At 38.4% G+C, this 24812-nt stretch overlaps 2 protein-coding genes across 2 annotated transcripts in view; one reads left to right on the plus strand and one right to left on the minus strand.

The window, feature by feature from the left end:
• The window catches only part of LOC114460735 (uncharacterized), a 4030-nt gene extending 2499 nt beyond the window's left edge, over positions 1 to 1531 (plus strand). The window contains exon 8 of the mRNA XM_028442643.1: positions 1526 to 1531. Within this exon, the coding sequence (XP_028298444.1) occupies positions 1526 to 1531 (6 nt within the window). The remainder of the gene's footprint in view (positions 1 to 1525) is intronic.
• A 4138-nt stretch (positions 1532 to 5669) lies between these two features.
• Positions 5670 to 24692, minus strand: LOC114460708 (lysophospholipid acyltransferase 1-like). Its single transcript, XM_028442635.1, is given in 13 exon segments — positions 5670 to 7505; positions 8775 to 8926; positions 12535 to 12667; positions 12790 to 12854; positions 12929 to 13032; positions 13122 to 13314; positions 14544 to 14736; positions 15599 to 15653; positions 17152 to 17208; positions 18986 to 19095; positions 21572 to 21649; positions 22761 to 22906; positions 24498 to 24692. Coding segments are annotated over 13 exon segments (1551 nt in total). The 5' UTR covers positions 24588 to 24692; the 3' UTR covers positions 5670 to 7330.
• Between the last annotated feature and the right edge of the window lie 120 nt (positions 24693 to 24812).

Raw genomic sequence — 24812 nt, forward strand, 5'->3', positions numbered from 1 at the left:
TCCAGTAGCAAGCACTGTAAGAAAGGACTGTTATTAGGGCTTTGCTTCTGTTCTGGACTGGGGTGGACTGGGACCACTATTCAGCCCTGGTGGACACCACGTAGAAGCTGTTATTAAGTCAGTGATGCTCAACAAGTGGCTTTTTATGTCTTCATTGTAATTATTATTCCCCCAGAAAACCTTAAAAGGAGGAAACTTTAACCCATTTTTACCTTTTTCTTTTGGTCATTTTGCAACTTCTTTTGTCTCATTTTAGATCAACTATTTTTTCAGCTCCTTTTCTCCATTTTTGCTGCTTTTTTAATTTTTTTGGGCCACTTTTCATCCAAAATAAGCAACATTTTGCCCAATAAATACCACTTAATTCCTTTTTTTCCCTACATTTTGCCTTTTTTTTTGTTCCACATTTTTGCCCTTTTTTACCATTGTTTGCCACATTGTGCCCATGTAAGCAACCCTTTGCCATTACATTCCATCTGCTTCCTCTTTATTTGTCCAATTTTTGGCCACTCTTGATAGCTTTTGGCCCATTTTAGTCACTTTTCACTCTTTCATTGCCACATTTTTGCTATTTTTGGCCACTTGTTAACATGTCTGCTTCCACTTGCTGGTCAGGAAAAAAAAGAGAACCGTCGCAGACCAGACCGGCCCACTAGATGGCCAGTCCACCCCTGGTTATGGAATGGAAGGTGGGGAGTCAGCAGTGTGTCAGTAAATACAAATTCCTTCCTCAAAAGCATTAATTTTCTTGTTTTATTCGCACATGTATTGACGTATTCCTTTAGTGCCCTGCTTTACTTTATTTTGAAAGAGTCTTGTTCATTATTTTAACATAATCCATATCTGTGAGCATGTTTTGACTCACATCAATGACCTGCAAAGCACTAAACTTGAGACTCTAACTAAGGAGACTTCCCTGTACAGGAATGTGTAAAAGATATTTGCTATGTGCTTAACAATGATCCTACTTAAGTTATTAAAACTGAAGATAATGTACAAAGATATGATCAAATATATGTAGTTAGATTTTATTTTTATTTTTTCTGACCTGATGCCTTGAGTCCCACTCTGCATGTGTTAATGTTAATAAACACTAAAAGAACGTTAAAAGTGGGTTTGTTTCGAGGCTATGCATGACATGAAAATATAACAGGGAAGGGAATTAATGAGACTGTTGAAAAAGAATATAAATATTTTACCCTTTGACTTTGGCCGAGCTACAAAGCACAATTATTCCTGTTCCTTATCCCCAAAGTGATGTGGCGCACACTTTTAAACATACCTCTCTTTATACACATGATGTCTGTACAGTTCAGAACACAGGCTTGTGGGGTTAGAGTAAAATAAGGAAGATTACAGGAAAAAAAAAAAACATACAATTCTGATTGTTTACACCAGGAGTTAATTTTCCTCCTTGGTATTAAATGATCCGCGTTAGTGCTGTATTTGTTGTACAGTCTGCGTTACAATAACTTAAAAAGGTCTATACATTGGGTTGAATTTGTTTTTACATGTGTCGTTCCAGCCCTAATGGTGTGTGAAATAATAGCATGCTGCAGGCAAATACTTGCATACCTAAGGACCTTTTTTTTTCAGTCTTTATTTTTGTTTCCAAAAGTTACCCTTGCTTACAAATATGTCTTCAAATCAAAACTTTATTCTGTTTGTTTAAATTCTGTGCAACATGATTAAAATGTTAAATGACCAATACAATTTATTCTGGTTATTTAGGTATGCAGCGATGACGAGGCTACGTCTTGTGTTGGAGGTAAAATATATGTATAGAACTTTATTTCAGACACACGATTGGTTTAAATTTCACTATTTCGTCCAGTGTAGCTTTGTAACATGCATTTAGCTTGGAAGACATTAAAATGCTTCTTCTTCTTCTACAACATTTTTGAAAATGAACAACAAATCATATGTGATATAGATTTTCCACTTCCACCCAAAATGTAGCACTAATATTAAAAACGTTTGCAAATGATGTGGTCCATCACTCTGTTTTAATCTAAAATTTAATACTTATTAAACCTATTGGAACAATTTGTGCTCAACTTATTTTATTTATTTATTTATTTACACAGTATTTTGAATTTCACTCATGTAAACAATTGGTGTCAATGCAAAAAAAAAATCTGTTTTTCCCTTATGGGGAATCATTTCAAATCATTTTTAAAAACAAATTACCAACATCTCCCTGGAATCAGGACCACCAGCCTCCAAACATCTCTGCGAATGATGATGGTAGCGGCCATGTTGGGGTTCCTTTGCCGAGTTCTGGACACAAGAAGGGTGGAAATGCCCTCGCAGGTCTTTAAGTCCACATCTCGAACCATCCCTTTCTCGTCTGGATGCATCACAACCACCTGATCAAGTTGAAACTGTCCTCTCAGAGCATTTTGGTCTGCAATCCAGTCCAAGTTCATCTCCAACCTTGAGAGAAATCTCAAGGTTGGAGATGAACAAGTTCGATCCTGCAAGCTCGTTCCACTTTTTCCAGAACTTGTCGACTCCAACTTGGATAGCCCTCAGCCTGCGCCAAGAATGGTCTTCTATGTCAACCCCGATCATGTCTCCTCCCTTCCCGGTGTGTCCCAGGATAAGGGAATTGGGGGTCAAGTACTCCACCGTGTCCTCTTGTTCCTGCTCTCTGGCGTCGATGGGGCATTTGTTGGTCAACTTTGCCTTCTCTTCTTTACAGCATCCCTCACTTCAGAAGGACCAAGAGGACTAGTGTGGTATACTCGAATGGGTTTGCTCTACTGGTATGCTCCTGCAGGAGTATGCTCATCACTTGCTGGCACAATCGGGATCTTTGCTTTTTGCAAGTGATGCACTCATTGATCACCCTTTTTATAGTCCTCTAACCTTGCACCACCCATGCTTTTTTCCTGGTGCGCAGCAATGTGGTAGTAACACCTTCATGATTTGCCTTGTGGGCTTCCATCGCAAGCAAGGTCTCCAACCACAACTGGAGGGGGATCAATGGCACAGCTGTTCCATCTTCAGTCTAAGACTTAACTCTACCACCACAAAGTAAGAGTTCAGTGTTGGTCTCCTTGATCACCACCAGGCAGTTCAGTGTTGTGTCTTGAAAGTTTACGTCAGCTTGGGCTGCAATGGTCAGGTCTTGGAAGGCCGAGGCTCTTTCCTTTGGGGATAGCTCAGGGCCTTTTGCCACCCACTTTAAGAAACCTGGAGCTTGGTACTTTGTGCTTAACCACAACCCAGGCAACCACTCCACACAGCCTTGACAAGCTGTTGAATCGTTCGGGTCCGACAAGGCGAGCTAAGGCCACGCTCCATGGTTTCCTCTTTTGCCTCTCAGCTGTTAAAGTCGGATCCTGTTCTCTTGGCTTGGGTTGTAGACTGGTACGGGGCCACCCACGTTTGAAATAATGTTGGTGTTGCTGGGGCCGGGGTTGTTTTTGCTTCTGAAAAGTGACTTTCTGACCAATTCTAGAACCGGGCTGTTTGAGTGGGCGTGTCTATAGACAAGGACTCCACACAACAGTTCATCACTAGCAACTTTCTTTTGCTATTCACACACTCTTGTTGTTGTTTTCAGTCAAAAAACTGCACATTACAGTAAAACATGGCTATTTAAGCGGATATTGTGATTGTGAGTCAGAAAAACACTGTTTATTTATTTATTTATTTATTCAGTTTATTTCCGACATGGTTACATTCACTTTTTTTTTCTTTTTTTGTACATGCCGAAAAAGGAGACGAGAGAAGCAGTTTGCTTATCCGGGTCCCGTCCCCTGTTTTACCATCGCAAATTTACATGGGTTTACATGTCTCTCTGGTCAAACATTCTTGATTTCTTCTGAACGTCCATCTGTAGTCAGTGTTGTCCTCTCTATCTTTGTTTGTGTTGGCCTTGTTCCCTGCCAGACGTTGTTAGCATTCCTCCAGTTCAAGAATAGTTCCTCTTTCGAAGGTGTTTGGAAGGTTTTTCCCTTTTCATCCACAATGTCACCTTGTTTGTCTCTACTTCAAGGGTAATCCAGCTGTGTTGTTAGTTCCATTGGCAGTGTTGTATCCTCCACTGTCTGATGATGGGATCAGATCCAACTTGTATAAACACATCACTACATCCCAGTTCACAAGCAAGGCAGTATTTTAATGTAATATATCTTAGTTCATAAGCATGTTTCTAACTGCTGTTGTTAGTTTTATTGGCAGTGTTGTATTTTCCACTGTTAGATTTAACTTGTATAAACACATTATTATATCCAGCTCATAAGCAAGGCAGTAATTTCATTGTATAAAAAAAAACGTGTTTCTAACTGCACATATGACAATAAACACTTTGAATTTAAATTTAATGTAATCCTTAATCACCCCACCACCTAGCAATTGAGATGAATAAATGACAGACCTTTTTTACTCTTGGTTTCACATTTAAATCGGTCTCCGTAGAATAATCACAGTCTGAGTTTTGTTTCCAGTGTTTATATAGATCTCTGGTATCATTTCTCTTTGGCAGGAGATGGCAGGAGTTGATGTTGTCAGGGTTCAGGACAATGTCCTTCGACTTCAGGAAGTCAATGACCTGTTGTTCAATCGATTTTGTTTCTTCGTCACTCCTGGGTTTTATCTTTAGGCCTGTGATGATGACATCTTTCTCTCTTTCCTTTTGTTCCAGCTGTTCAACCCTCGCGTTCAACAATTTTATCTCTTCAGTTTGATGAAGTGTAGCGGCAATAGCAGCTTCAACGGCAAAAGCAGCTGTTTCAGTTCACTTACCTGAGCTGCCAAGTTTGTTTTATTGTCATCATCTCAAGTAGAGATTACAGGAATAGTCCATTCAAGGTGATAATCCACTGTTTTGTCCGAACCGCTGTCGCATTGTGTCACAAACACAGTGTTTGGCAGATTTGTGGTTTGTGTTTGGACTAAGATGTGATTGGGCTGGAATAATCCATCTGATCTGGCAACATTGATTCCCGATTTCACATGTGATGTCACAAATTTGAAACGGAGCAATTTTTTGTGTTAAAAGACCACAAACAAACGACTGGATGGTTTTATTTCATGTTTTGTGTGCTGGTGGACACAAAAATAAATAAAACTTTAGATTAAAATAAATAAAAAATGCTCCCCCATATCCACCACATGTGATGTACAATCAGGCTGATTCCATAACCATGGCATCCCGGCCCTAAGCTACATAATTAACCCTAACCCTATTATCCTTTGTAATAACAACAGTTAGCAGTAGCATTATCCCTGTGATTTCTCCACATTGTTCTTCCTGAGGACAAAGACAGTGCTGACGCTCACACGTACACTGAGGAATCTGAGTCAGAGGGGAGAACACATGGGACACAAGAGACGATGAGGACTTTAGGAGCATCTTTTGAGGGTTAGCAGCTTGGGAGTGGTGTCGCATGGAGAGGGTTGGACTGGATGCTCTGAAGAAAACAAATACTATTATGCACCACTCGCTTTTTCTTTTCCCCAATAGATTTAAGCTACCATGCACTTCATTATTACACAAGACTTTGTGTTATTATGAATAATTATTTACACTTTGTCAAACAAATCTTTAAAAAGAATGTAATTCAATGAAGTTTTATTGGTTAAATCAGATTATTAGCTCGAATACACACTTTGCTTCACAAAAACAATACTAAAACTGTAACACTCGTCATACACACGCAAAAAACATATTGTCATTGTCAGTTTTAAGTCTGAAATAGCTGCATATCTATACACATTGCTTCTCCCCTGATCAAGAAACATATTGAGGATCAGATTTACAGCTCAATACGAACTTCGTAGCAAAACAAACTTTTATTTCAGATCATGTAATGTAGGACAAGAGAACAACTTGAGGAGTGTTGTTGGCCTGAAACTATTGTTATAAACATTCATGCAAACTGAGTCTTAGTTACAGTCGGAGGTAAGAAATGTATTAGTTTAAATGTACTTGATGGCACAGAAAAAAAAAATTGATATGTACATGGTTTGTATTAGACTGACAGTCAAGAATGCACATTTGGAGCAGAGAGGATTTTTCAGAACCCGGAAGCCAAATACAATGTTTTTGAAAAGGCACCCGTGGTATTATAATAGCCAAAAAAATATGTAAGGCAATCTAAATAATACAAGACATTCTCAAGCCTAAAAAGAGACGCATCATCTTGTTCGCACACTTGTAGATGCATCTGAAAACCATCATATTAGATGCAGATTTGCACCAATAATAATCAAACCACTGTGACACAAACTCTAAATGCTCTCAAACTGTACAGGTGTGACTAAAAAAAGGCAGATAGAAACTACAGTTTATTGGATTTTCTTCTCGATGCACTTGAAATCACCTAAAAATCAAACATTTTCTGATTTCCATCCTTCCATTGTGCAAAAACAGACGCTTGCAATTTGGTTGACACACTAAATCATCTGTAATGGGAAAAAGTCCGTCTTAGGTTCTTAAATATTTGATTAAATAACATCCTCATTCCCATTTATTGTGCATGTTGGCATTTTTAAATAATCTAAGCTTTACCACATCTATACATTTTCTACAAAATGACACCCGGTGTCCAGCACCGTACACGTAAGAACAAACATTTTAAGAACTGTGACACTATTCAACTCCCCAGGGCTTCAGCAGGATTTAAAATTCATAAAAATCACTAAGATGTGTCCACTAAAACATTTTGTTCACTATGTCTTCTGGAGCAGAAACTAAGATGGGGGGGATTTGTTCTAAGTGCTGTAGTATCTGTTTGCACTGACGACCAGCCGTCCTGATCAAATACACTCATGAACAGAGGGAGAAAAATACTGACACAGTTCGTGGTTTTATAGACAGTAGAAGTGGGTGGAACACAAACAAAAGACAATGCTACACATCTGATGTAGAACTCCAGGCCATGCGGGTGCAACGGGTGCAGCACGCCCTCCGCGTAGCGTGGCCCTTTGTGGCCTCACAAGGGCAGCCTTTGTACCGCCATCAGAGTGTGAGCGAGTGCCAGTGAGCCGAGGAGGAGGTCCGTGGGTGTTTGTGTGTCAGATCGTGGCCTGGCATTAGTGCACCTACACACTCTGCTTCAGCCTTCCCAGTGAGATGGATAGTGCAGCTCGAGGAAGCAAAGCAAAGCTGAACTGGGATGAATGGAGTTAATGGGAGTAGTTGAGTTTCGGGTTAGTAGATGCACTTAGACGTTTTCTCTGTTTTTGTCCTCTTCACAGTGCAGATTTCAGGCATCATAATGTACCAGGAGAGTTCCTCTTTTCTTTTCTATCGTCCCAATAAATAAAAAGCATTATGTTGTTCAGCAGAGTAAATGAGTGAAAGGAGGGATTTTTTTCATTCTAGTTTCTCGTTGTTGTTGGCGTAAACAGGGTGGCACTCGGCTGAGCACGGAGCCGGGGAGGAAGAGGAGGAGGGGATGGGGGTGTCCTTGGGTTCCCTGGGTTTGTGTTTCCAATGGAAGGCAAGTGCAGCCAGAATGCTGATGATGTGCATGTGGAAGTACATAGATCTGAAAAAAAAAAAAAACACAGAAAAGCAGAGAAATAATTGTCCTATGTTGTTAAGAATGATATATGTTATAATATAATGTAATAATAATAATCTAATCAATAACAATAAAGTAGAATTCAAAAGTCTCCAAACGAGTCAGCCTAGTCTTAGTCATGAAAAGCAAAGATGCTGAATTTCTTTGTTAGAAATTAACAAGTGCACATCATGGCCCTCATTTATCAACAGTTCTGAGTGTACGACATGCGTTGCACCAGATTTGCGCAAACTTTGGTATTTATCAATTCTGACGTGAGCATAAGCAAATGAAAATAAAGTATTAAACAAGCCTCCGCTGTCATTTACGCATAATCAAACACACATTTAGAACAGATAAAACCGGATTATTAAAAGAAATGAAATTAAATAGAATACATTTTAAAAAGCTTACGTTATTACTGCTGCCACTTTTTTGGATTTCCTTTCACGGAATATCGTAAAAATACCTGAAATAGGACTTCATTCATGCTTTAAAATGTAAATAGTTTCTAAAACTTTTACAAATGTGCTGCAGTAATCAGTAATGTGATGAATTATAAATGAAATTGGCTGAAGGCATAATAAACACAAGCAATGGACAATATTTGGTCATTTTTAAGGCTTTTTAAAAAAAAAGCTTTTTGATCGTTAATTTCTTTTAATGTGATATTTATTGCCTAAAGTGTGCGGACCGAGGCTGATATAAACATCATATCAATCAATCAATCTTTATTTATATAGCACAGATTACAACAAAGGTAAACTCATCGCGCATCAAAATATAAAAATCATATATCTCATTTCAATGTGTCTCTCCAGGATCTCCGTTGTGAAGTTGCTCACTGCACACACAGGGGGGCAGACGTCAACCTGCTCAGTAGCTGATTCTCTTCCACACAAATGCACTCCTTCAATTCCAGTTTTCGCACCGTCAAAAATTCCATCTATGCCGATTTTTTATCTTGGAGAAGCTTCTTTCCTTTTTTGACCTCAGTGGGCGGAGCCTCCAAAACAGGAGGGCTTAACAAGTTAATGACGATCAAATTCAATCGCCGTATTTATCAACACCCGATCATTTGTACGCTGGGATTGATCAAATACAAACATTTTATGAATCCCACGTTGGTTCTAAATGTGGACTCAGATTTGCACCCGTTTTCATGCATGTTTGATAAATGAGGTCCCATATCCGTACATTTAATTGAGTTAAATGTGGAAGGAAAATGTGGGCTGTTTGCTAGTTAAAATATACCTGTAAAAGACGATCGTCTCTTCTACTTTGAGAAGGAGAAAAGGCATCACGGTGTAGCAGATGGCTAGCTGTGTGGCTACCCAGGTAAGAACGTCATAACCCAACTTCAAGGCTCTGGAGCCCAGGAAGTAATGACGAATGGACCTTCGGATCTAGTGCAGAAGAAGAAAGACAACACACTGTTAGACTGGAGCCAAATCATACAAATTCAAACTACTAATGATTCACTGTTGGTTGTATTCCTGCTATTTCATTTTTTTTTCTCTTGTATAACATTTTTGCAGTGTGGTGGATTGCTGACCTGATGAGCTACACAGCCAGTGTGGGTTACGATTAGGGTTAGACACACTTGAAGATATATAAGATATTGTAACCCATGTGAACTAGAGGCCAACTTCCTGCCATGGTTTAATTGTGACGAGCCCGCGCTACACCTTTATAGTCCCTGGCTCCTCCCCCTTCACTCTTGTTTGCTCCACTGAATGCTGTGATGGCTGCTGTCACTGTGTCGTCTGCATGGTCGGCTTACTGATTGAAAATCACCACTGAAACAAAACCTTCATAAGAAATACCTGGATGAACATCTTCTCCTATAAACTAGACATCTCTCCACTCACCGGGGAGTCGTTTCACATTGTACTTCAATGTGTTTCACTAAGTATTTGGCGGATTTGTGGTGTACCAGACTCCATTGAAATTCCTGCAAAATTAGCTGCGGAACACACATGGTCAGTCTGACCATTTGCACTTTTATTCAAGTAATCCTTTTATTTTCTAATTCATAATCAAACCCGAATTGTTAAATGAATAGTATTATAGTAAAATAATACTTCACTTTTTGTAGTTTTGATTGATTTTGACCATTTCTGTTACTTTTTGAAAGAAATGCCCATTCGGCTATGTGGTCTTGAATAGGCAACAATGATTTATTTGAAGAATCTATTTAAAACATGCATGTTTAATTTATATGATATGACTTAGCTTTACAGCTAATGATGTTGATTTAAAAGTGCACTTTATTCCCTTTGATCTCTGAAAATATAGAACGAAGCTTCAATTTGATTTACCTTGATGTGGATTTTTCTGCTATGATTTATAGCATTTATTTATAACTGTTTATTTATTTAACAATGACAAATTGTTTAAATGTGCTAAGGTCAATGTATCTTCTATTTTAAAATGTACTTAAGTTAATTCCTTTTTGACTGATTGTTGTTGGCCTTGTTTTATGGGTCAGGATTTTATGTTAGTCCCGGATCACCTACCACTCTCGACCACTAGATGGCGAGCCACCACCCAACCACCGCTGCATCGCAGTAGGAATATTTGATCTTTTTGTTTCCTCGGATACTCGGACCTGATACGTGGATTATACCCTGGGGACCTTTTCTGTTTTGTATTTTTTCCCCCAATGCGAAAGAACTTTGCGAAACCCTTCGTTTTCCAACTTAGTGAAATCAAACAAACTGAACTGAACTCACCAAAGGAAATGAACCTTGAACTGAACTTTGACTACAAGTTTTGAAAGAAGAAAATATTGTCTTTGTTTTGTAATTGTATTTTGTTTGTTTGTTTATTGCCTATACCTGATTATTAATAACAGCTAAATAATATATATCAATATAAATTGACTCCAAATATCTTTACTATATATAATATCTTTAATATACATATACTAAAACAAAATCCTTGTGTCTGTGTCCAGTTATTCACACACCTTGGCTCTACAGCCGAACCTATTTCTGTTGACCTTTTTCGCAGTCAGTTCCTGAGCCCTAGTGTGTTATTTATTTGTTACATTATACTTTTGAGATATTTACTAGTTTATTAGATTTAATGGCAACTACTTTTCCTTCTATTCTTTTTCACACAATGGTGAATTAGGGCCACATTAAAATAAAAAGGAATCTGAGCACTAATAATTTGAGAATAAAGTTGTAATTTTATTAAAATCGTAATATTTTGAGAATAGAGACGTACTTTTATGAGAATTTAGAATTCCCTGTTGAAGTGAACGCAACTAACACCGATAGCCCTGAAGTCGACCACTTCCAGAAAGTTCTTCCTCCACAAAAGAGGCTATTTGCTCCAAATCAGTCTGGTTCTTTTGTCGAAGCAAATGCAAACATCTGCAAAGTCACATTAAAGTCCTTAAACTGATGACAATGTCGTGATGGTGGGCTAAAAGACTTTCCCCATGTGTGAAACCTAAAGACAAGTATAATCTCACTAATTGCAGACAAGATCCTGTTTGTATTTCAATTTCATTCTCATAAAATTTTGACTTTATTCTCGAAATATTACAACTTTAATCCATACCTGTCAAGTTTTGAATTTGAAAATAAGGGAAATTTTCAGGCGCCCACTACGAGTCGTCTCACCACCCTAACCAAACTCCAGTATCCCTTATATTTTAAGACAATTGTACAAGAAATCTAAAATAGCCACTTGTCAACCACTTACTAAATACAATTATGTGATTAGAATCTGGTAGGTCGACCTTTATTAACACTGAAATGATGCGAACATTCCTACTAGGGCTGAGCAATATATACCAAAACTCATATCTCAATATATTTTCTCAGAATGGTGATATAATTCTGGGTTAAATTTGCTGATGCAAAATGCTACACAGACTCATTTATTAACAAAAAGCTGATCAATATGTTCCACTTTTGGCTCTTTCACCTGTAAGGGACAGCACGTGTGAGTGAGTTCTGTAGTGTAGCTTGTTATGGTGAAGATCGGGTTAGCATGCACTCAGAAATCCATCTAACTGTGCTTTACATGTTGTTCTGAGAAGTAAAAGCAGCGACTACTAAAACTAGTATTTTGATACAAAAAAGCTATAATATATATTATAATATTCTTTATATATATATATATATATATATATATATATATATATATATATATATGCAATATTGTAGTTTTCTATATTGCCAAAGTAGAAAACTCGATACATCTTGAATCTCGATATATCGCCCAGCCCTAATTCCTAAATTATAAAACAGCCTAAATAAAAACATAAATATATATATGGAGCACATGTGTTTATTTAATATACTTACAGTTTATATATGAGTCAACACGTTGCATATTTACTGTTAACTTCACGTTGCTTGTCTTTAAGTTCAGTCATGATCACTCATGTGGTTCTCTGGTATTCACTAATGACTTATTACACACATTTATTACAGACTTTACATCCTTTAACACTTTTTGAAAGCGGTGTATATTTGTGGTGTTTGTGATTGGCTGGTTTGTTATTTTCATGGTGACTTACGTGGTTCCTTCCGCTGTGGTAAACGTTAGAATCTCAGTTATGAATCTAACAGAATATGTAACTGTGTCCCATCCTGCTGCTCTTTAGGAAGGTAAACTCTCTGTCACATTTTTCATAGTATTCACACCAGTTCTTTGTTTTTTTTTGACTGAAACGTCTTCATTCATCATCTGTTTTCTGAGTTGTTTCCGGTTTTGTTGCCGCTGTCGGCACTAATCTCGCGGGAACTGCTACCCAGACCATTTCAGGTGGAAGTTCTCGTGAGGCTCGTGACGGCGTTCAGTTTAGTGAGGCATCTTTGAATTATTATTACATTAAAATACGGGACAATACTGATACGGGACGATGGCGGGAAAGAGGGGTAAAATACGAGAGTTTCCCAACCAAAACGGAATACTACATTTCAATGTGGCCCTAATACGCTGTAATAATTTCATCCACATTTTGTTGCGGTTATGGAGGCTAAAAACTCACCGCTCGAGCTGCCAGTGTGATGGGAATGGCTGTGAGGAAGGTGAAGTAGTAACCAGGATAAACACCGTGCCACATCGCAGACAGGATGAAAGTCAAAGGCAGCCGATACTTAGGAGCTCGATCGTAACACACCCTGACACGTGGAGGAAGAAGAGAGGCTGTGAGTTGTTAATCGATCCCAGTAAGAACAATTACACAAAGTTTGGATTGTGTGATTGAACACTTAACAATAATAATAATATTAGCACTGCTTACATCTTGAGCCAAATTCCTGTGCGTATATTCCAGTTGTCTATGAAGGTCTTGAAGCTGGTTGCTGTCTAGACAGAAAGTTCAACTTAAAAAATAGTTTTACTCTGGAAAGTAACACACTTGGTGCTGAATTGTAGTCTACCTCAATCCCAACAATGTTAATGTTTGAAATGAGATCCCATGACGGCTTTCCATTTCCACCCATTCCCTGGAATCCGTATCCAGCAGCATTGTTCACTGCATCCGCTGAAAAAACACAGTCCAGTTCAAACACAGAAATGCCACAGATATGATGAGTTTACTTTTATCTGCATATAAAACCTATAAACACTCACCCAGGGTCCAAGCAAAGTAGAACTTGGGCCTTGCAGCTTGTATGGAGAAGAAAGCGTAAGTGAGTCTCGTGAGGAAGTGGGCGTTGGCCACAAATACCTTGTCGACGTTATATTTGATGGGCAGAAAGCGCGTTACAGTGAGAAAGATCAGCATACAGCTGCAGCACACCAGCAGTTTACAACACACAGCTTTCTGCAGGGAAAACACACACATCACACGTAAACACAATGGATTATACACATTTCTACCATTTACTCTAAAGCAAAAAATATATACAGTAGTGACTGACCAATTCTACAAAGTATGAGGCCAGAAAGTGAATACCTTCATGGAACCTTCTGTCAGTCTGGATTTTCATTGATATTTCTGAGAGTCAACACACTAATAAAAACAACACCATATAATGAGATTCAAGATATATATGTATTTTTTTAAAGGCACACTGTATGACTTTTGGCCACTATGGGGCGCTAGACTGGTAACTTTCACGCAAGCGCCCCTATTGTCCACAAGCGCCGCAGCACTGTCGCAAAAATCAACAGTCAGTGGGGCCAGCCTCCCTTGTCTGTTGCTTGTGTATGCAGACAGTAGTTGACCTGTAACTTCAGGCTAAGGATTGGCTCTAAGGGCTGGGGTGCAAAGCAAGGATGGGTTTGTTAAGTTTGTCAAGTGCTGTATATTGGCCTGAGGAACCATTTAAAATAACTCATATGTGTGTGAACTCATTAGGTCAAAAAGTATTTTGTGTGCCTTTAAATATAACTTTTATGTTAAAAAAAAACATCATTTTATGGGTTACAGTGTTCGCTGCTTCTCAGAACAGCATGAAAAACACAGTTAGAACGATTACTGAGTGCGCCCTAACCTAGACTTTCCCCTAAACAAGCCACACTGCAAAACTCACTCACACATGCTGTCTTTTTGTAGGAGAAAAAGCCAAAAGTGGCACATTTTCTGCAGCTGTTAATAAAAGTGACTGTGTGGCATTTTTTATCAGCAAATTTGACCAAGAATAGTTTTTCTGGTCCGACTTCATTTTTATTAAAAATATTGAAATGTATATTGTATATCGCCATTTTGAGAAAAAATATCAAGATATGGGTTTTGGTCCATATTGCCCAGCCCTAGACCATAGCCTCTGTAAGATTAAATAGATGCTCTAAATGAGGTAAAGTCATACACGGATAGAACACCAACTTCCGCTTCTAGGCTTTCACAATAAGAGCATTAATTATAGGCAAAACTATTGTAATGAACACATACAGTAAGTTACCTTATAGTTAATGTTACAATGATAAGATTATAAGTTATTTTTGTTTAGAAAAAAGAATAAAACCCAATTATCTTTAAAAGCACTGCCTTCGTTGCACCGGACGTTGCTTAAAAAAGGACTTTCAGAGACTTTCGTTTGCAAAACTTACCAACGGTGAAAGCTGCGGGGATACACTATATCCGTTCTGCCCGTTGCATGTAGGTGTGTGCTGCCTGAGCCTCCTGCTGATGTGTTTACCCTCTATGAAGTCTGTGTATTCATTATAGTTATTGCACGGCCCCACCAGGACACTTAGAAAGTTGAGGTTATAGCTCAGGTACTGGATGAGGGAAGGGCTCACACTGCACACACAGAGCAGAAGAAAGGCAGTGAAGGCTAAATAGTTGTTTTTTTAAATTTGTGTGATAAACGTACAGTATATCCTGCATTAAACATCAACATGAGTAGTTCATTCAGTGTCTCTATAAACAGCTGTAGAGTTTACACATTCATGCTTCTACTAATCAAATGGGAACAAATGCTGTTTATGGAGAAGTGGTTAGAAAATGCAATTTACTCTGTGAAAAGTAAAAAAAAAAAAAAAAAGTGCATCAGTTTTAACTCATTTCTGGAAAGAAAGACGAAGGTTACAATTGCATCAGAGCAACTCAAACGTAGCCCCTCCCTTTTTTCTGTATTTTACTTAATAATTAATCAGTTATGTACCACGTAATAATGTTTCTTAATATAAACCATATAATTCCTATATTTTTCCACACATAAACACACACCAAATCATGTTGGTAATTGTAATTAAAAAAAATTTAAAAAAAAAAGGTGGTTGTTTTTAGAGGCTAACTGCATGCATGGTGAATAGGACGTCATTACACATGCATCAAAAGGTATGATTTCCCATGCAAGATGATGTCTGTTTGCAAGCTCCTGATCATGCCTCTTGAAGAAGCTATTCACCATCATTTCATCTCCTTGTCCTTCAGGGCTAAAGGAAAAGAGAAATGGATTTATTCTGTGGAGGAGGTGCTTTTGCACATCTTTATTTATTTTTTATTTTTTTATTTTTTTCTATTATAATCACATGAACCATTATTACAGGAAAGGGAGGATGAAATAAGTCAATTCAGAGATTCCAAGTCCACTGATAATAATCTATCCCTTGATGTTTCCAATGTAACGTAGAGGTTTTATTTAAATATACAGACTCACTTTATTGCCAAGAGTTTCTGCTCCCGTGATAACTGTTGTGTTTTCTTACACGTACCTGAAAAAGGCAAGACATACAAATAAGTTGAGGATTTAACTAAAAACTGTAGAGCAGCTCGTTTTGGAGTTTAAATCTATCAGCAGGTTGTCCCTGAATCACTCACCCATCATATAAATGCACTTTAGATAATCGTACTAATGGTGAATAATGAAACGTTATTACTAATTCCTATAGGAAGAAATGTAATGAATACATGTAATATCCCCTTAAATGTGATCATCGCCAATTTGAAGATTTCAGCCAACCAGCGTTGGCATATCCTGTTGTGGTTACGTCAGGCGTATTCTTTGTATTTCCACTACCATTGAAAGTCTGGCAGAGATAACATTTTTATCTGATGATCTAGTTTCTTAGATGTTACGACGTAATTCCAAAGAAGAGCAGAAACATTTCACTGGACAGGTTTCCATGTTGCACTTACCAGGAAATGAGAATCTGAACTTTTTTTCAGAATCCGCAAAAGTTTTATTACCAAGTTTAGTTTTCACAACACAACAAAAAAAATGGTTCTGTTGGTTGGTGCAAAAACAGCAGCAGTAATAAAAGATAGAGAATGATGAAAAAAGACAGGAGGAAATGTGAATATATACAGTATATACATGTAATGCAGGTAATATATTGTTATTACAATGTCTTATGGTGGTGGTGTCGATCAGAACTCATTTGGATGAGTCAGACGTCAAAATGAGTATGTAGTGCATTTGCATTAGATAGTATGAACAGATTGAGTGCGTGAGAAATACCCAGGTGTATACTATACTATATTTGGGACATTTTTGAAGTATGGATGGTGGGCACACTAGTCATACTGAATCGCCCCATGATGCATTGCAAGCGAGATGTAAAATCGTCCTGTGACCAGCTTCAAGCAAAAAAATCAAACGTCCACTTTTCAAAACAAAAGCGTCTCTTCTTGTCTTTCATTAGTTTTGAACACTTTTCTAAATAGGGCTCTTGTTTTGAAGTTAAATGGAAGTTTAGTCAGTAGCACAATGGAGGGTCTCCGTTTTTTTATGGATCAAACATGTTGTTACTTGGTCACTTTCTTACTTAAATGTTTTCAGAACTTTCAAAAGTGGAGACTTAACGGATATATTTAGCCTCAGTGTGCTTCAGGTTTTTGTTGTTGTAGGTTCAAAATGCATCTTGGGAAACTTGAAAGTATACTTCAGTGGGAACGCTCATCATCCTAATCATACTAGTATATAGTAGACAGTATATACTCATTGAGTTTGTAGTTCATAGTACGTTGTGTGCCATTTCAGACACAGCCATAGTCTTGGACTTGGAAAATAACTGATCCACGTTTCCGTGCATGCCCTGCCATTTGCTCAGCGATGTGTATAACTCTGGTTGGGAATCAGGGTTACCTATCCTGGGAAGACACTAAAGGAAGGAGATAAACTATAAATAAACCTAAACTTTAACAGCAATTGTATCAAACATGGGATAATCTTTTGACCTTGTTCGTGTTTGTGTACATCTACTGTCTTACCATCGTGGAGCTGGAAGGCCAACGTGGTGATCTTCTGAGTTACTATCATCAACGGTTCTAAAGAAAGGAAGGAAAACACTTTAGTCTGAATTACTGGCTTTAGAAGTCCTTCTTTGTCAGATATCGGAGGGTGAGTTTGACTGTTTCTGTTCCAGATCAAACAGTGATCGTATCAGCTCAACAAACAGAGAAATGTCAGATCAATGGTAGAATGTGAAGGATTTTAAATCCTCTAATCAAACAGCTGAATCCTAACAGAGGATTTTATATATATATATATATATATATATATATATATATATGTATATATATATATATAGACGTCTGAGTCTTTGTATGCGATGACAGAAAGAATGTGTTTTCTCTGGTGAATCCTTCATAAATCCAGACAAAGTCTTTATGATCCCTGAACATTCATCTAATCATCATTATCCCAGTGCAGCCACATCTTGTGTAATCCCACAGATGAGGATGAATAAAACTGAAATCAACACTAAAGTTAATTCATTCTCATTTGAAAAAGTGAATAAGTGATGTTTTAGAATAGATTTTAAAAGTAAAGTGACATTTGATGTAAATATTGTTCTCACATGCTCTCTTATTTTAATCCATAGATCCACCAAGAATTATAATTGTGCCACAGTGTGTGCCACAGTGTGTGAGCTGGCTGCAGGCTGAGGACAGACATCATTAGAGTAACTCGAGGACTGTTTTTTTTTTCTTCTCCCAATGGTAGAATTAACAAAACATGCAAGATTTTCTAACTGTGGTTCATCCCAGTTCCACTCTACAGCACTAAGGCAAATATTTGTTTAACTCTGATAATGTTCTACGAGTAACCTCAAAGTTCATAAGCACCAAATTAAAATTAAAAAAAAAAAAGACATTTAATGTGTGAGGAAAAAGTGAGTCTTGTGTGAGAGGGTGGATGTACAGCCATACATACTGGACACATATTCCAACATTGAGAGAGAAAAGAAAAAAAAAAGCCTGACACAAACATACCAACGACTGACTCACAGCTCAACACTACAGTCACATGGAAGCTAAAGTGAAGCTGCCAACAAACTCAACCAAACTGGAGCAGAGCAAAAAAAAACAACACACTGCCAACAATATCAACTGTTGCTGAGCAGATCCACCACAATGAGAAATGTCTATTTCACTCTTTATCTGGAATGAACCAGTGAAACCACTGATGGAACACATGCCCGCTTACAGCTACGCAGCCAAATAACCCATGCCATGAATCTGACGATACGGTGCAATTGACGATCTGCATGTCACAATACGATATATATCCATGATGCAAAACAATACAATATATATCACCATATCAATAATTACAAAGTTCACCTTTACAAGTTGTACAAAATGACATTAAATACAATTTAATTCATTTTTTTTAAACTTGGGGGAACATGTAAATGGAAACTAACTGTAATTAAAGTACCAATATCAAAAACAAGTGCTATCTTTATTAAACTGTCACATCAGATTTTTGCACATCAGATTCTGATTCTGTTAATTTCCTAAATTCTTTAAAAAAAAAAAGTAACCGCATAAACACCCCCTGAGTCAAAACAACTCTGTAAATTTAGTGCCAAGGTACTCAAGTTGGACTGCGTCTACCAGACTTAGGTGTGAAAATTCCTCGTTGCTGTGTGTTAATCGAAGAGTTTGTGTTTACAAAGGGATGTGGCACTGGTCGCCATGTAAGCAAGTATCTCGCAGGTTAGAATGTTCGCTGATAACAGAGAAGCTGCTCAAAAAAACTGGATCAACAAGGGAGTGGCAAAGAGATAAGAAAATCAATTTCAGAAACAAAGCAAACTGAGTTTCTCTCACCCTGAGAAGTCGGTGGAAAGGATTCCATAGTTAAAGATGAAAACACGACTCACTTGGCACGCTGTGAGGTAGCCCATGGATATCACCATGGAATATCTGTGGGATGACATGTGCGTTAGACAGAAAGACCAGTGACGGAGCTTATTGTCATAGCATGGTCATAGATTTCCCAAGTGAGTCTAAAGCATTGGGGAGGTTTTTCATGCACATTAAAACCAGTTATTCGTAAGTCGCTAAAATGCATTAATTAATCTGTTTTTCACCATCTCAAAGCCATTATATCACCCATCCTGTTAAAGCTGCAGTATGTAGAATCGTGAGACTCGTATAGAAACAACCACGCTCCCTCCTCCCCTCCCTGTTTTGAAACCAATCGTCCCTTGCCGGTATCCTCATGAACGCGCACAACTGTGGAGCTTAGCAAATTTTTTCTCAAAAGCAACTAGTAACAAATGTAGGGACTTGGTCTTGTGTTATTGGAGAGTTTTCTGGTATATTAGAGACTCTGACATGAATACACGTATCACTCTGTAGTTACTGCCCAAAGCCCCTGTGTGCCCCTCCCACCCACACAGGTGGCTGCAGTGAACCCAGCTGCTAGTCAAATCCACATCATTCCCCATCCAGACAGCAAAATGAATTGTGTCTGTTTATTCCACCTTGAATATGCTTCTCTTAGGTTTACATGCGATGTATCCCGTCCTTTCTCACTCCCCTGTATGTGGGGCAGAACTTGCGCAATCACGGAGGTCCACGTAGACTCAAAACAGATGGAGTCTGTTCTGCCCGAGTATGTTTGGGACTTTAAACTTCAGATTCACCACGTCGATCTTCCGTTTTCCGCTTGCTTTGCCGTGTAACCATTGTGCCTAATGCTGCAATGGAGACTTCTCCTGCTCGAATGTCCACCATTGTACTTTATTACGTGAATGCACATCAACTTTAGTCAAGCAGTCAATAGTAACACCCCAAAACAGCTCATGGAGCACTCTGTAAAACGATCTCTGATTGGTTGAAAGGTTGCGTCACGCTCCTAGATTTCTAAAGCTCTTATACAGAGCCAGGACAGGATACAAAATTCTACTGTTCTCTCAGAACACCTTGGATTACAATATGTTCAAAGGTGATTATGGATTTTTGACCTAATGAAGCCAAAAAAAAATTTACATACTGCAGCTTTAAGACAGCATTTGCTACCTGACTGATTTCTTCCCTTGTTTGATGGACTTGCGGTTATCCTTTTGCTGCTGTGTAAATGAAGTGTTCTTGATATTTTTCTTTTGGTTGTAGACAATTACTCTGCTGAGTCTAGATGTAAACCTATTCAACGTCTTTTTTATCAACAGTACTCTACTCTTTGAGCTCTTACACAGAAATGTCACTTTTAACCCAATCGGCCCTGCAGATAATCAGATGTTGCTGTTCCTGACTCTCTCTGTGCTCTAACATTTGGTTGACCTGCTATTCTAGGGATGAGTCATGATTTTTTTTTTTTTACAAATTGTCTTGTTTGTGGACTTACATGATTACAGATTGTTTTAAACCGGAGCTCTACCATTTAGAAAATGTCTTTTCTCAGCCTTTTTCCAGTACCATTAACGGTCAGTGTAAAGAGCCAAATAACTCAATAACTGTATGAAATAGGAGATCAGCTGATTGGATGACGCTGGACCTACTGACAGTCATGTATTTTCAAGAGGTCTGGTTACTAATGGACAAACTTTCCAAATATTGAAACAAGAACAAATAGTAGGAAAAAAAAAAGCCATTTCATACAAAAAAATAAAGTTATTGTTCATTATCGGTGCATTCTGAAATCTGATTATTTCTAAATGTATAACACTTGTAACTTTCTTTATTGCATGTTACTGCACCTTTAAAAAAAAAAAAGGTGCCACAAATATTTAAATGCCACACGTACCACATATTCTACTGAAACATTCTCTAGTTCAGCTACAGCCACAAAGCGATGTTGTCTTCAGTTCATGAGAAAGATGAAATATATGTTAAGTATGTAAACATACAGAGCAGCACACGGTAATTTAAGGTGGCACACAACAGAAGGGTTTAAACACGCACAAATAGATAGTTAGTCTTTCTGTGTACTTTAAGACAAGTTCAGGCTGTTTAACCTGACTTCTATTGCATTAGATTAGCTCAGGCCTCTTTAATAGAGGAGGAAAGGGGTGGGGGGGGATGGGGTATTTGCATGAAGAAAAATATTTTTCACACAAGCAGAATCTGATGTGTTAAAAAAAAAAAAAACATATTGTTTCGTGAGCCTGCAGTGCTAAGCTGCCACGCTAACATTGGTCAAAAGGAGCAAAGCTGAATAAATGGGTTTAAACTATGCCACTTATTAACTCATCAGTTTCTGTACTGGGCTAATCTTGTCCAACAAGTTCTGCTTAAAAACAACACGAACAAAGATTACATCACAGTCTGGAAAAAAGATGCAACTGTCCCAGTCAGTCAGGCTGGTCAGGAAACAAAGCCTAAAGGCAACAAGTCGGCATAGAAACACTGCCAGAACTTCAGAATTATGAGGTACTTTAGTAGCACAAACACTGACCTGTGCACATTGTTGATGTCAGCTTTGATGACGATTGAGTAGTTGATGATTACAACAATCAGAATATGAGCCGAGTACCTGCATAGATAGAGAAAAAACAATTGTGGGATACAATCACAGAATCTACGTTATTAATATTATACAACAATCTAATATAAATATTATTCGATAGAGTTGCATTCTTTCAAACCAAATCAGGTTAAACCTAGGGCTGGGCAATATATCGAGATTCAAGATATATTGCGTTTTCTTCTCTTTTTTTTTGGCGATATAGAAAAATACAATATCACCTATATTGATATACATATTTTTATAGCTTATTTTGTATTCAAATACTCATTTTAGGAGTCACTGCTTTCTCTACATCTCAAAAACAGCATTAAAAAAGCACAGTTAGATGGATTGCTAATTGTGTCCTCCTAACCCAGATCTACCACTAAACAAGCCACACTACAGAACTCACTCGCACGTGCTGTCCCTTGGAGAAGAAAAGGCCAAAAGTGACACATATTGTGCAGCTGTTTGTTAATAAATGTGCCTGTGTCGCATTTTGTATCAGAAAATTTAACCCAGAATAGTTTTTCTGGTAAAACTTCATTTGAATTACATTTTTTTAAGAAAAAATATTGAGATATGACACTGACTGCTACGCGCAGGGGTTCCCAAACATTTCAGCATGTGACCTCCAAAATAACGGTGACAGGGACTGGCGAGCGAAGAGCGGCAAACCGGGCCGGGGGCGGTGCCTGCACACCCCCACGAGTGCCCGCGGCGAGCTCATCGCTTGACGGGGGGGCCGAGGGGCACAAAGCCATCTGTGGGGGTCAAGAGGGTAAGACCCGGACCCCCACGGAGGAACCCTTTCTGTTTTGTCTTTGGTCGGTATTACTATTAACTTAACACTTCATTTTTAAATATTTTAATATCGTCCCTAACATCGCCGGGGGTTGGACCCCTGAATTGGGAACCACTGCTTTAGTGCCTCCTTCTACATTAGTAAACCTAAGTTGATCAAAAATAACCCAGTGTTCATTCATGAAGTCAGAAAAGCAAGAAAAAAGTCAACTAGTAAAAATATGTGACTATTGTGTTGTTTTCTCCTCACTCTTGGGTCTGAGGACAGTGCTGTAGTAGTTCAGGAATGTGATGAGAGAACAGTATCAGTGTTTTTTGGGGGGGAGGTTTTTACCATCCAAAGCAGAAGATGAGGAAGGCGATGCCTAGAAGGGTAGCCACAGCGTGTCTGACCACAGGAATGGTATGGTTTGGACTGAGGTAGAGACGGAACCAGAAGGCAGCAACCAGGGCGAAGAGCTGACACGCCAAAAAGTTCACCTGAGAGGAACACACACACACACACACACACATGGAGGACATAATTATAATCTTATAGTAGTCATTCAGTTACATTTATGTGCAGAATAAACTTTTAACTAATATGGAAGTCTTTGTCTTTTCATGACGCCTTCCTATAGAAATCACTCACCTTAGGGTCATTTTTTGCCAATAGTTCCGTGAATAATCTGTACATTTTTAGTTTGGTGGGAGGAAATCTTTTTGAGATATAGACAATTTAGTGAGGGGGGGGGGGGGGGGGGGGGGTCGATTTTCGTGCGTCCTTATTTCTCTTCAAATTTTGAGGGGCTGGCATGTCCACCAGATAGGATGTATAACTCTAAATATAGGATGTATATTGAAAGAAAGTAGGTATAATATGTATATTATTATAGAAAGTGTCTAGAGATACGTTAAACGTAGCCATAGCCTCCCAGGACTATGGGTACTGGACTGTGTTTTCACTGTGTCAGGATGGCTGAGTGGTCTAAAGCGGTGGTTCCCAACCAGGGGTACGCGTACGTGTACCCCTAGGGGTACTCAAACACATTGCAGGGGGTACTTGAAAACATTGATGAATCTATTTCCAACATGCTGAGTCATTTTTAAGCCTATTTCAGACACTGTACATGCTCATCCAACATCTTTTCCACTCGTTGACAATAAACGGCATTAATGGAATAAACAAAATTGTGGCCTTAATATTCTACTACATTGTTACTAACATGTTATGCACATTACTAAAAATTGAGGTAATTATATTCTCTGATATGCAATAATTGTAATGCACAACATGGATATTTAGTGTGCGTTAAATGTACAGATTGGCATTTTCAAGCTGTAGGAGATTTCAGAGGCCAATGGTCGAATACCACTTTTGACATGTACATTTTTTCATTTTAACATTATTAACACGGCAAATTCCACCTTTAAAAGTAGATATTCGACAAATGCACTTTCTGCAAACTGAGTTGTTTTTAATAGTGCTTTTATAAATACATTGGATTGGAAATATAAATAATTTAGGGTATTTCCTGGGTTAGGGCTAAAATAAAAGGGTTAGCAGGGTAGCTAAAATAAATATGAGCTAAAATACAACTGACAGAACTTAAAGTCACGTGGTGGATCTATCACGTGATCTAAACTGGCCAATGAGGGGCGCCGCGTATGCATAGAGTAGCAGTATACATAGCCACTGCCATTATTATAGACCAAATTTCAGTTTGATTATATATGATGTACAGTAGTTCCTGTGATATTGGAAGCTGAAAATGGAAGAAAAATAATAAGAACGCACAAAAATCAACACATACCCCCCTCACTAAATTGTTTATATATTTTTTAAAAAAAACATTTATCCGATCAAACTAAAAATTGACAGTGTGCCTATTGGATTATTAAGGATAAGTTCCAAAAATAAATAAATAAATAAATAAATAAACTTTTTTTTTTTTTTTTGCGTGGGATGTCCTGAAAATGTGTTGAAATGACCCCTTAGTAATAAGACACGTCCGATAATTGGCCAGCATTCATCCACACTCACAGTGAGTAACGTCCCCTCACCGTGTGACTCAGCAACCATCATTATTACCTGATCCAGAGGAAAGCCCAGGTATCCACTGACAGGCAGCAGCCACATGGAGCCGGTGGTTTGAAACGCAGGGACCGCAGGCTCACCCATCCTGCCTGTGTCCGGTGTGACCGACTTTGTGTTTCCACTACTTCCTGTGAGTGAGGCTCATGTTCTGACTGAGAACCCGAAGTCACAAGTCCGACTAGTCTACTACACTCCAGCAGCCACGCCTCTCCTCCTCCTTTCCATCCTCCTCTTCCTCCTCCTCCTCCTCTTCCTCAGCACCAGGAACCAGCGAGCCGCCACACGGAGGCAGCATGAACAGCACTTCCG

This window comes from Gouania willdenowi, unplaced genomic scaffold (assembly GCF_900634775.1).
Source record: "Gouania willdenowi unplaced genomic scaffold, fGouWil2.1 scaffold_62_arrow_ctg1, whole genome shotgun sequence".
NCBI lineage: Eukaryota > Metazoa > Chordata > Actinopteri > Blenniiformes > Gobiesocidae > Gouania > Gouania willdenowi.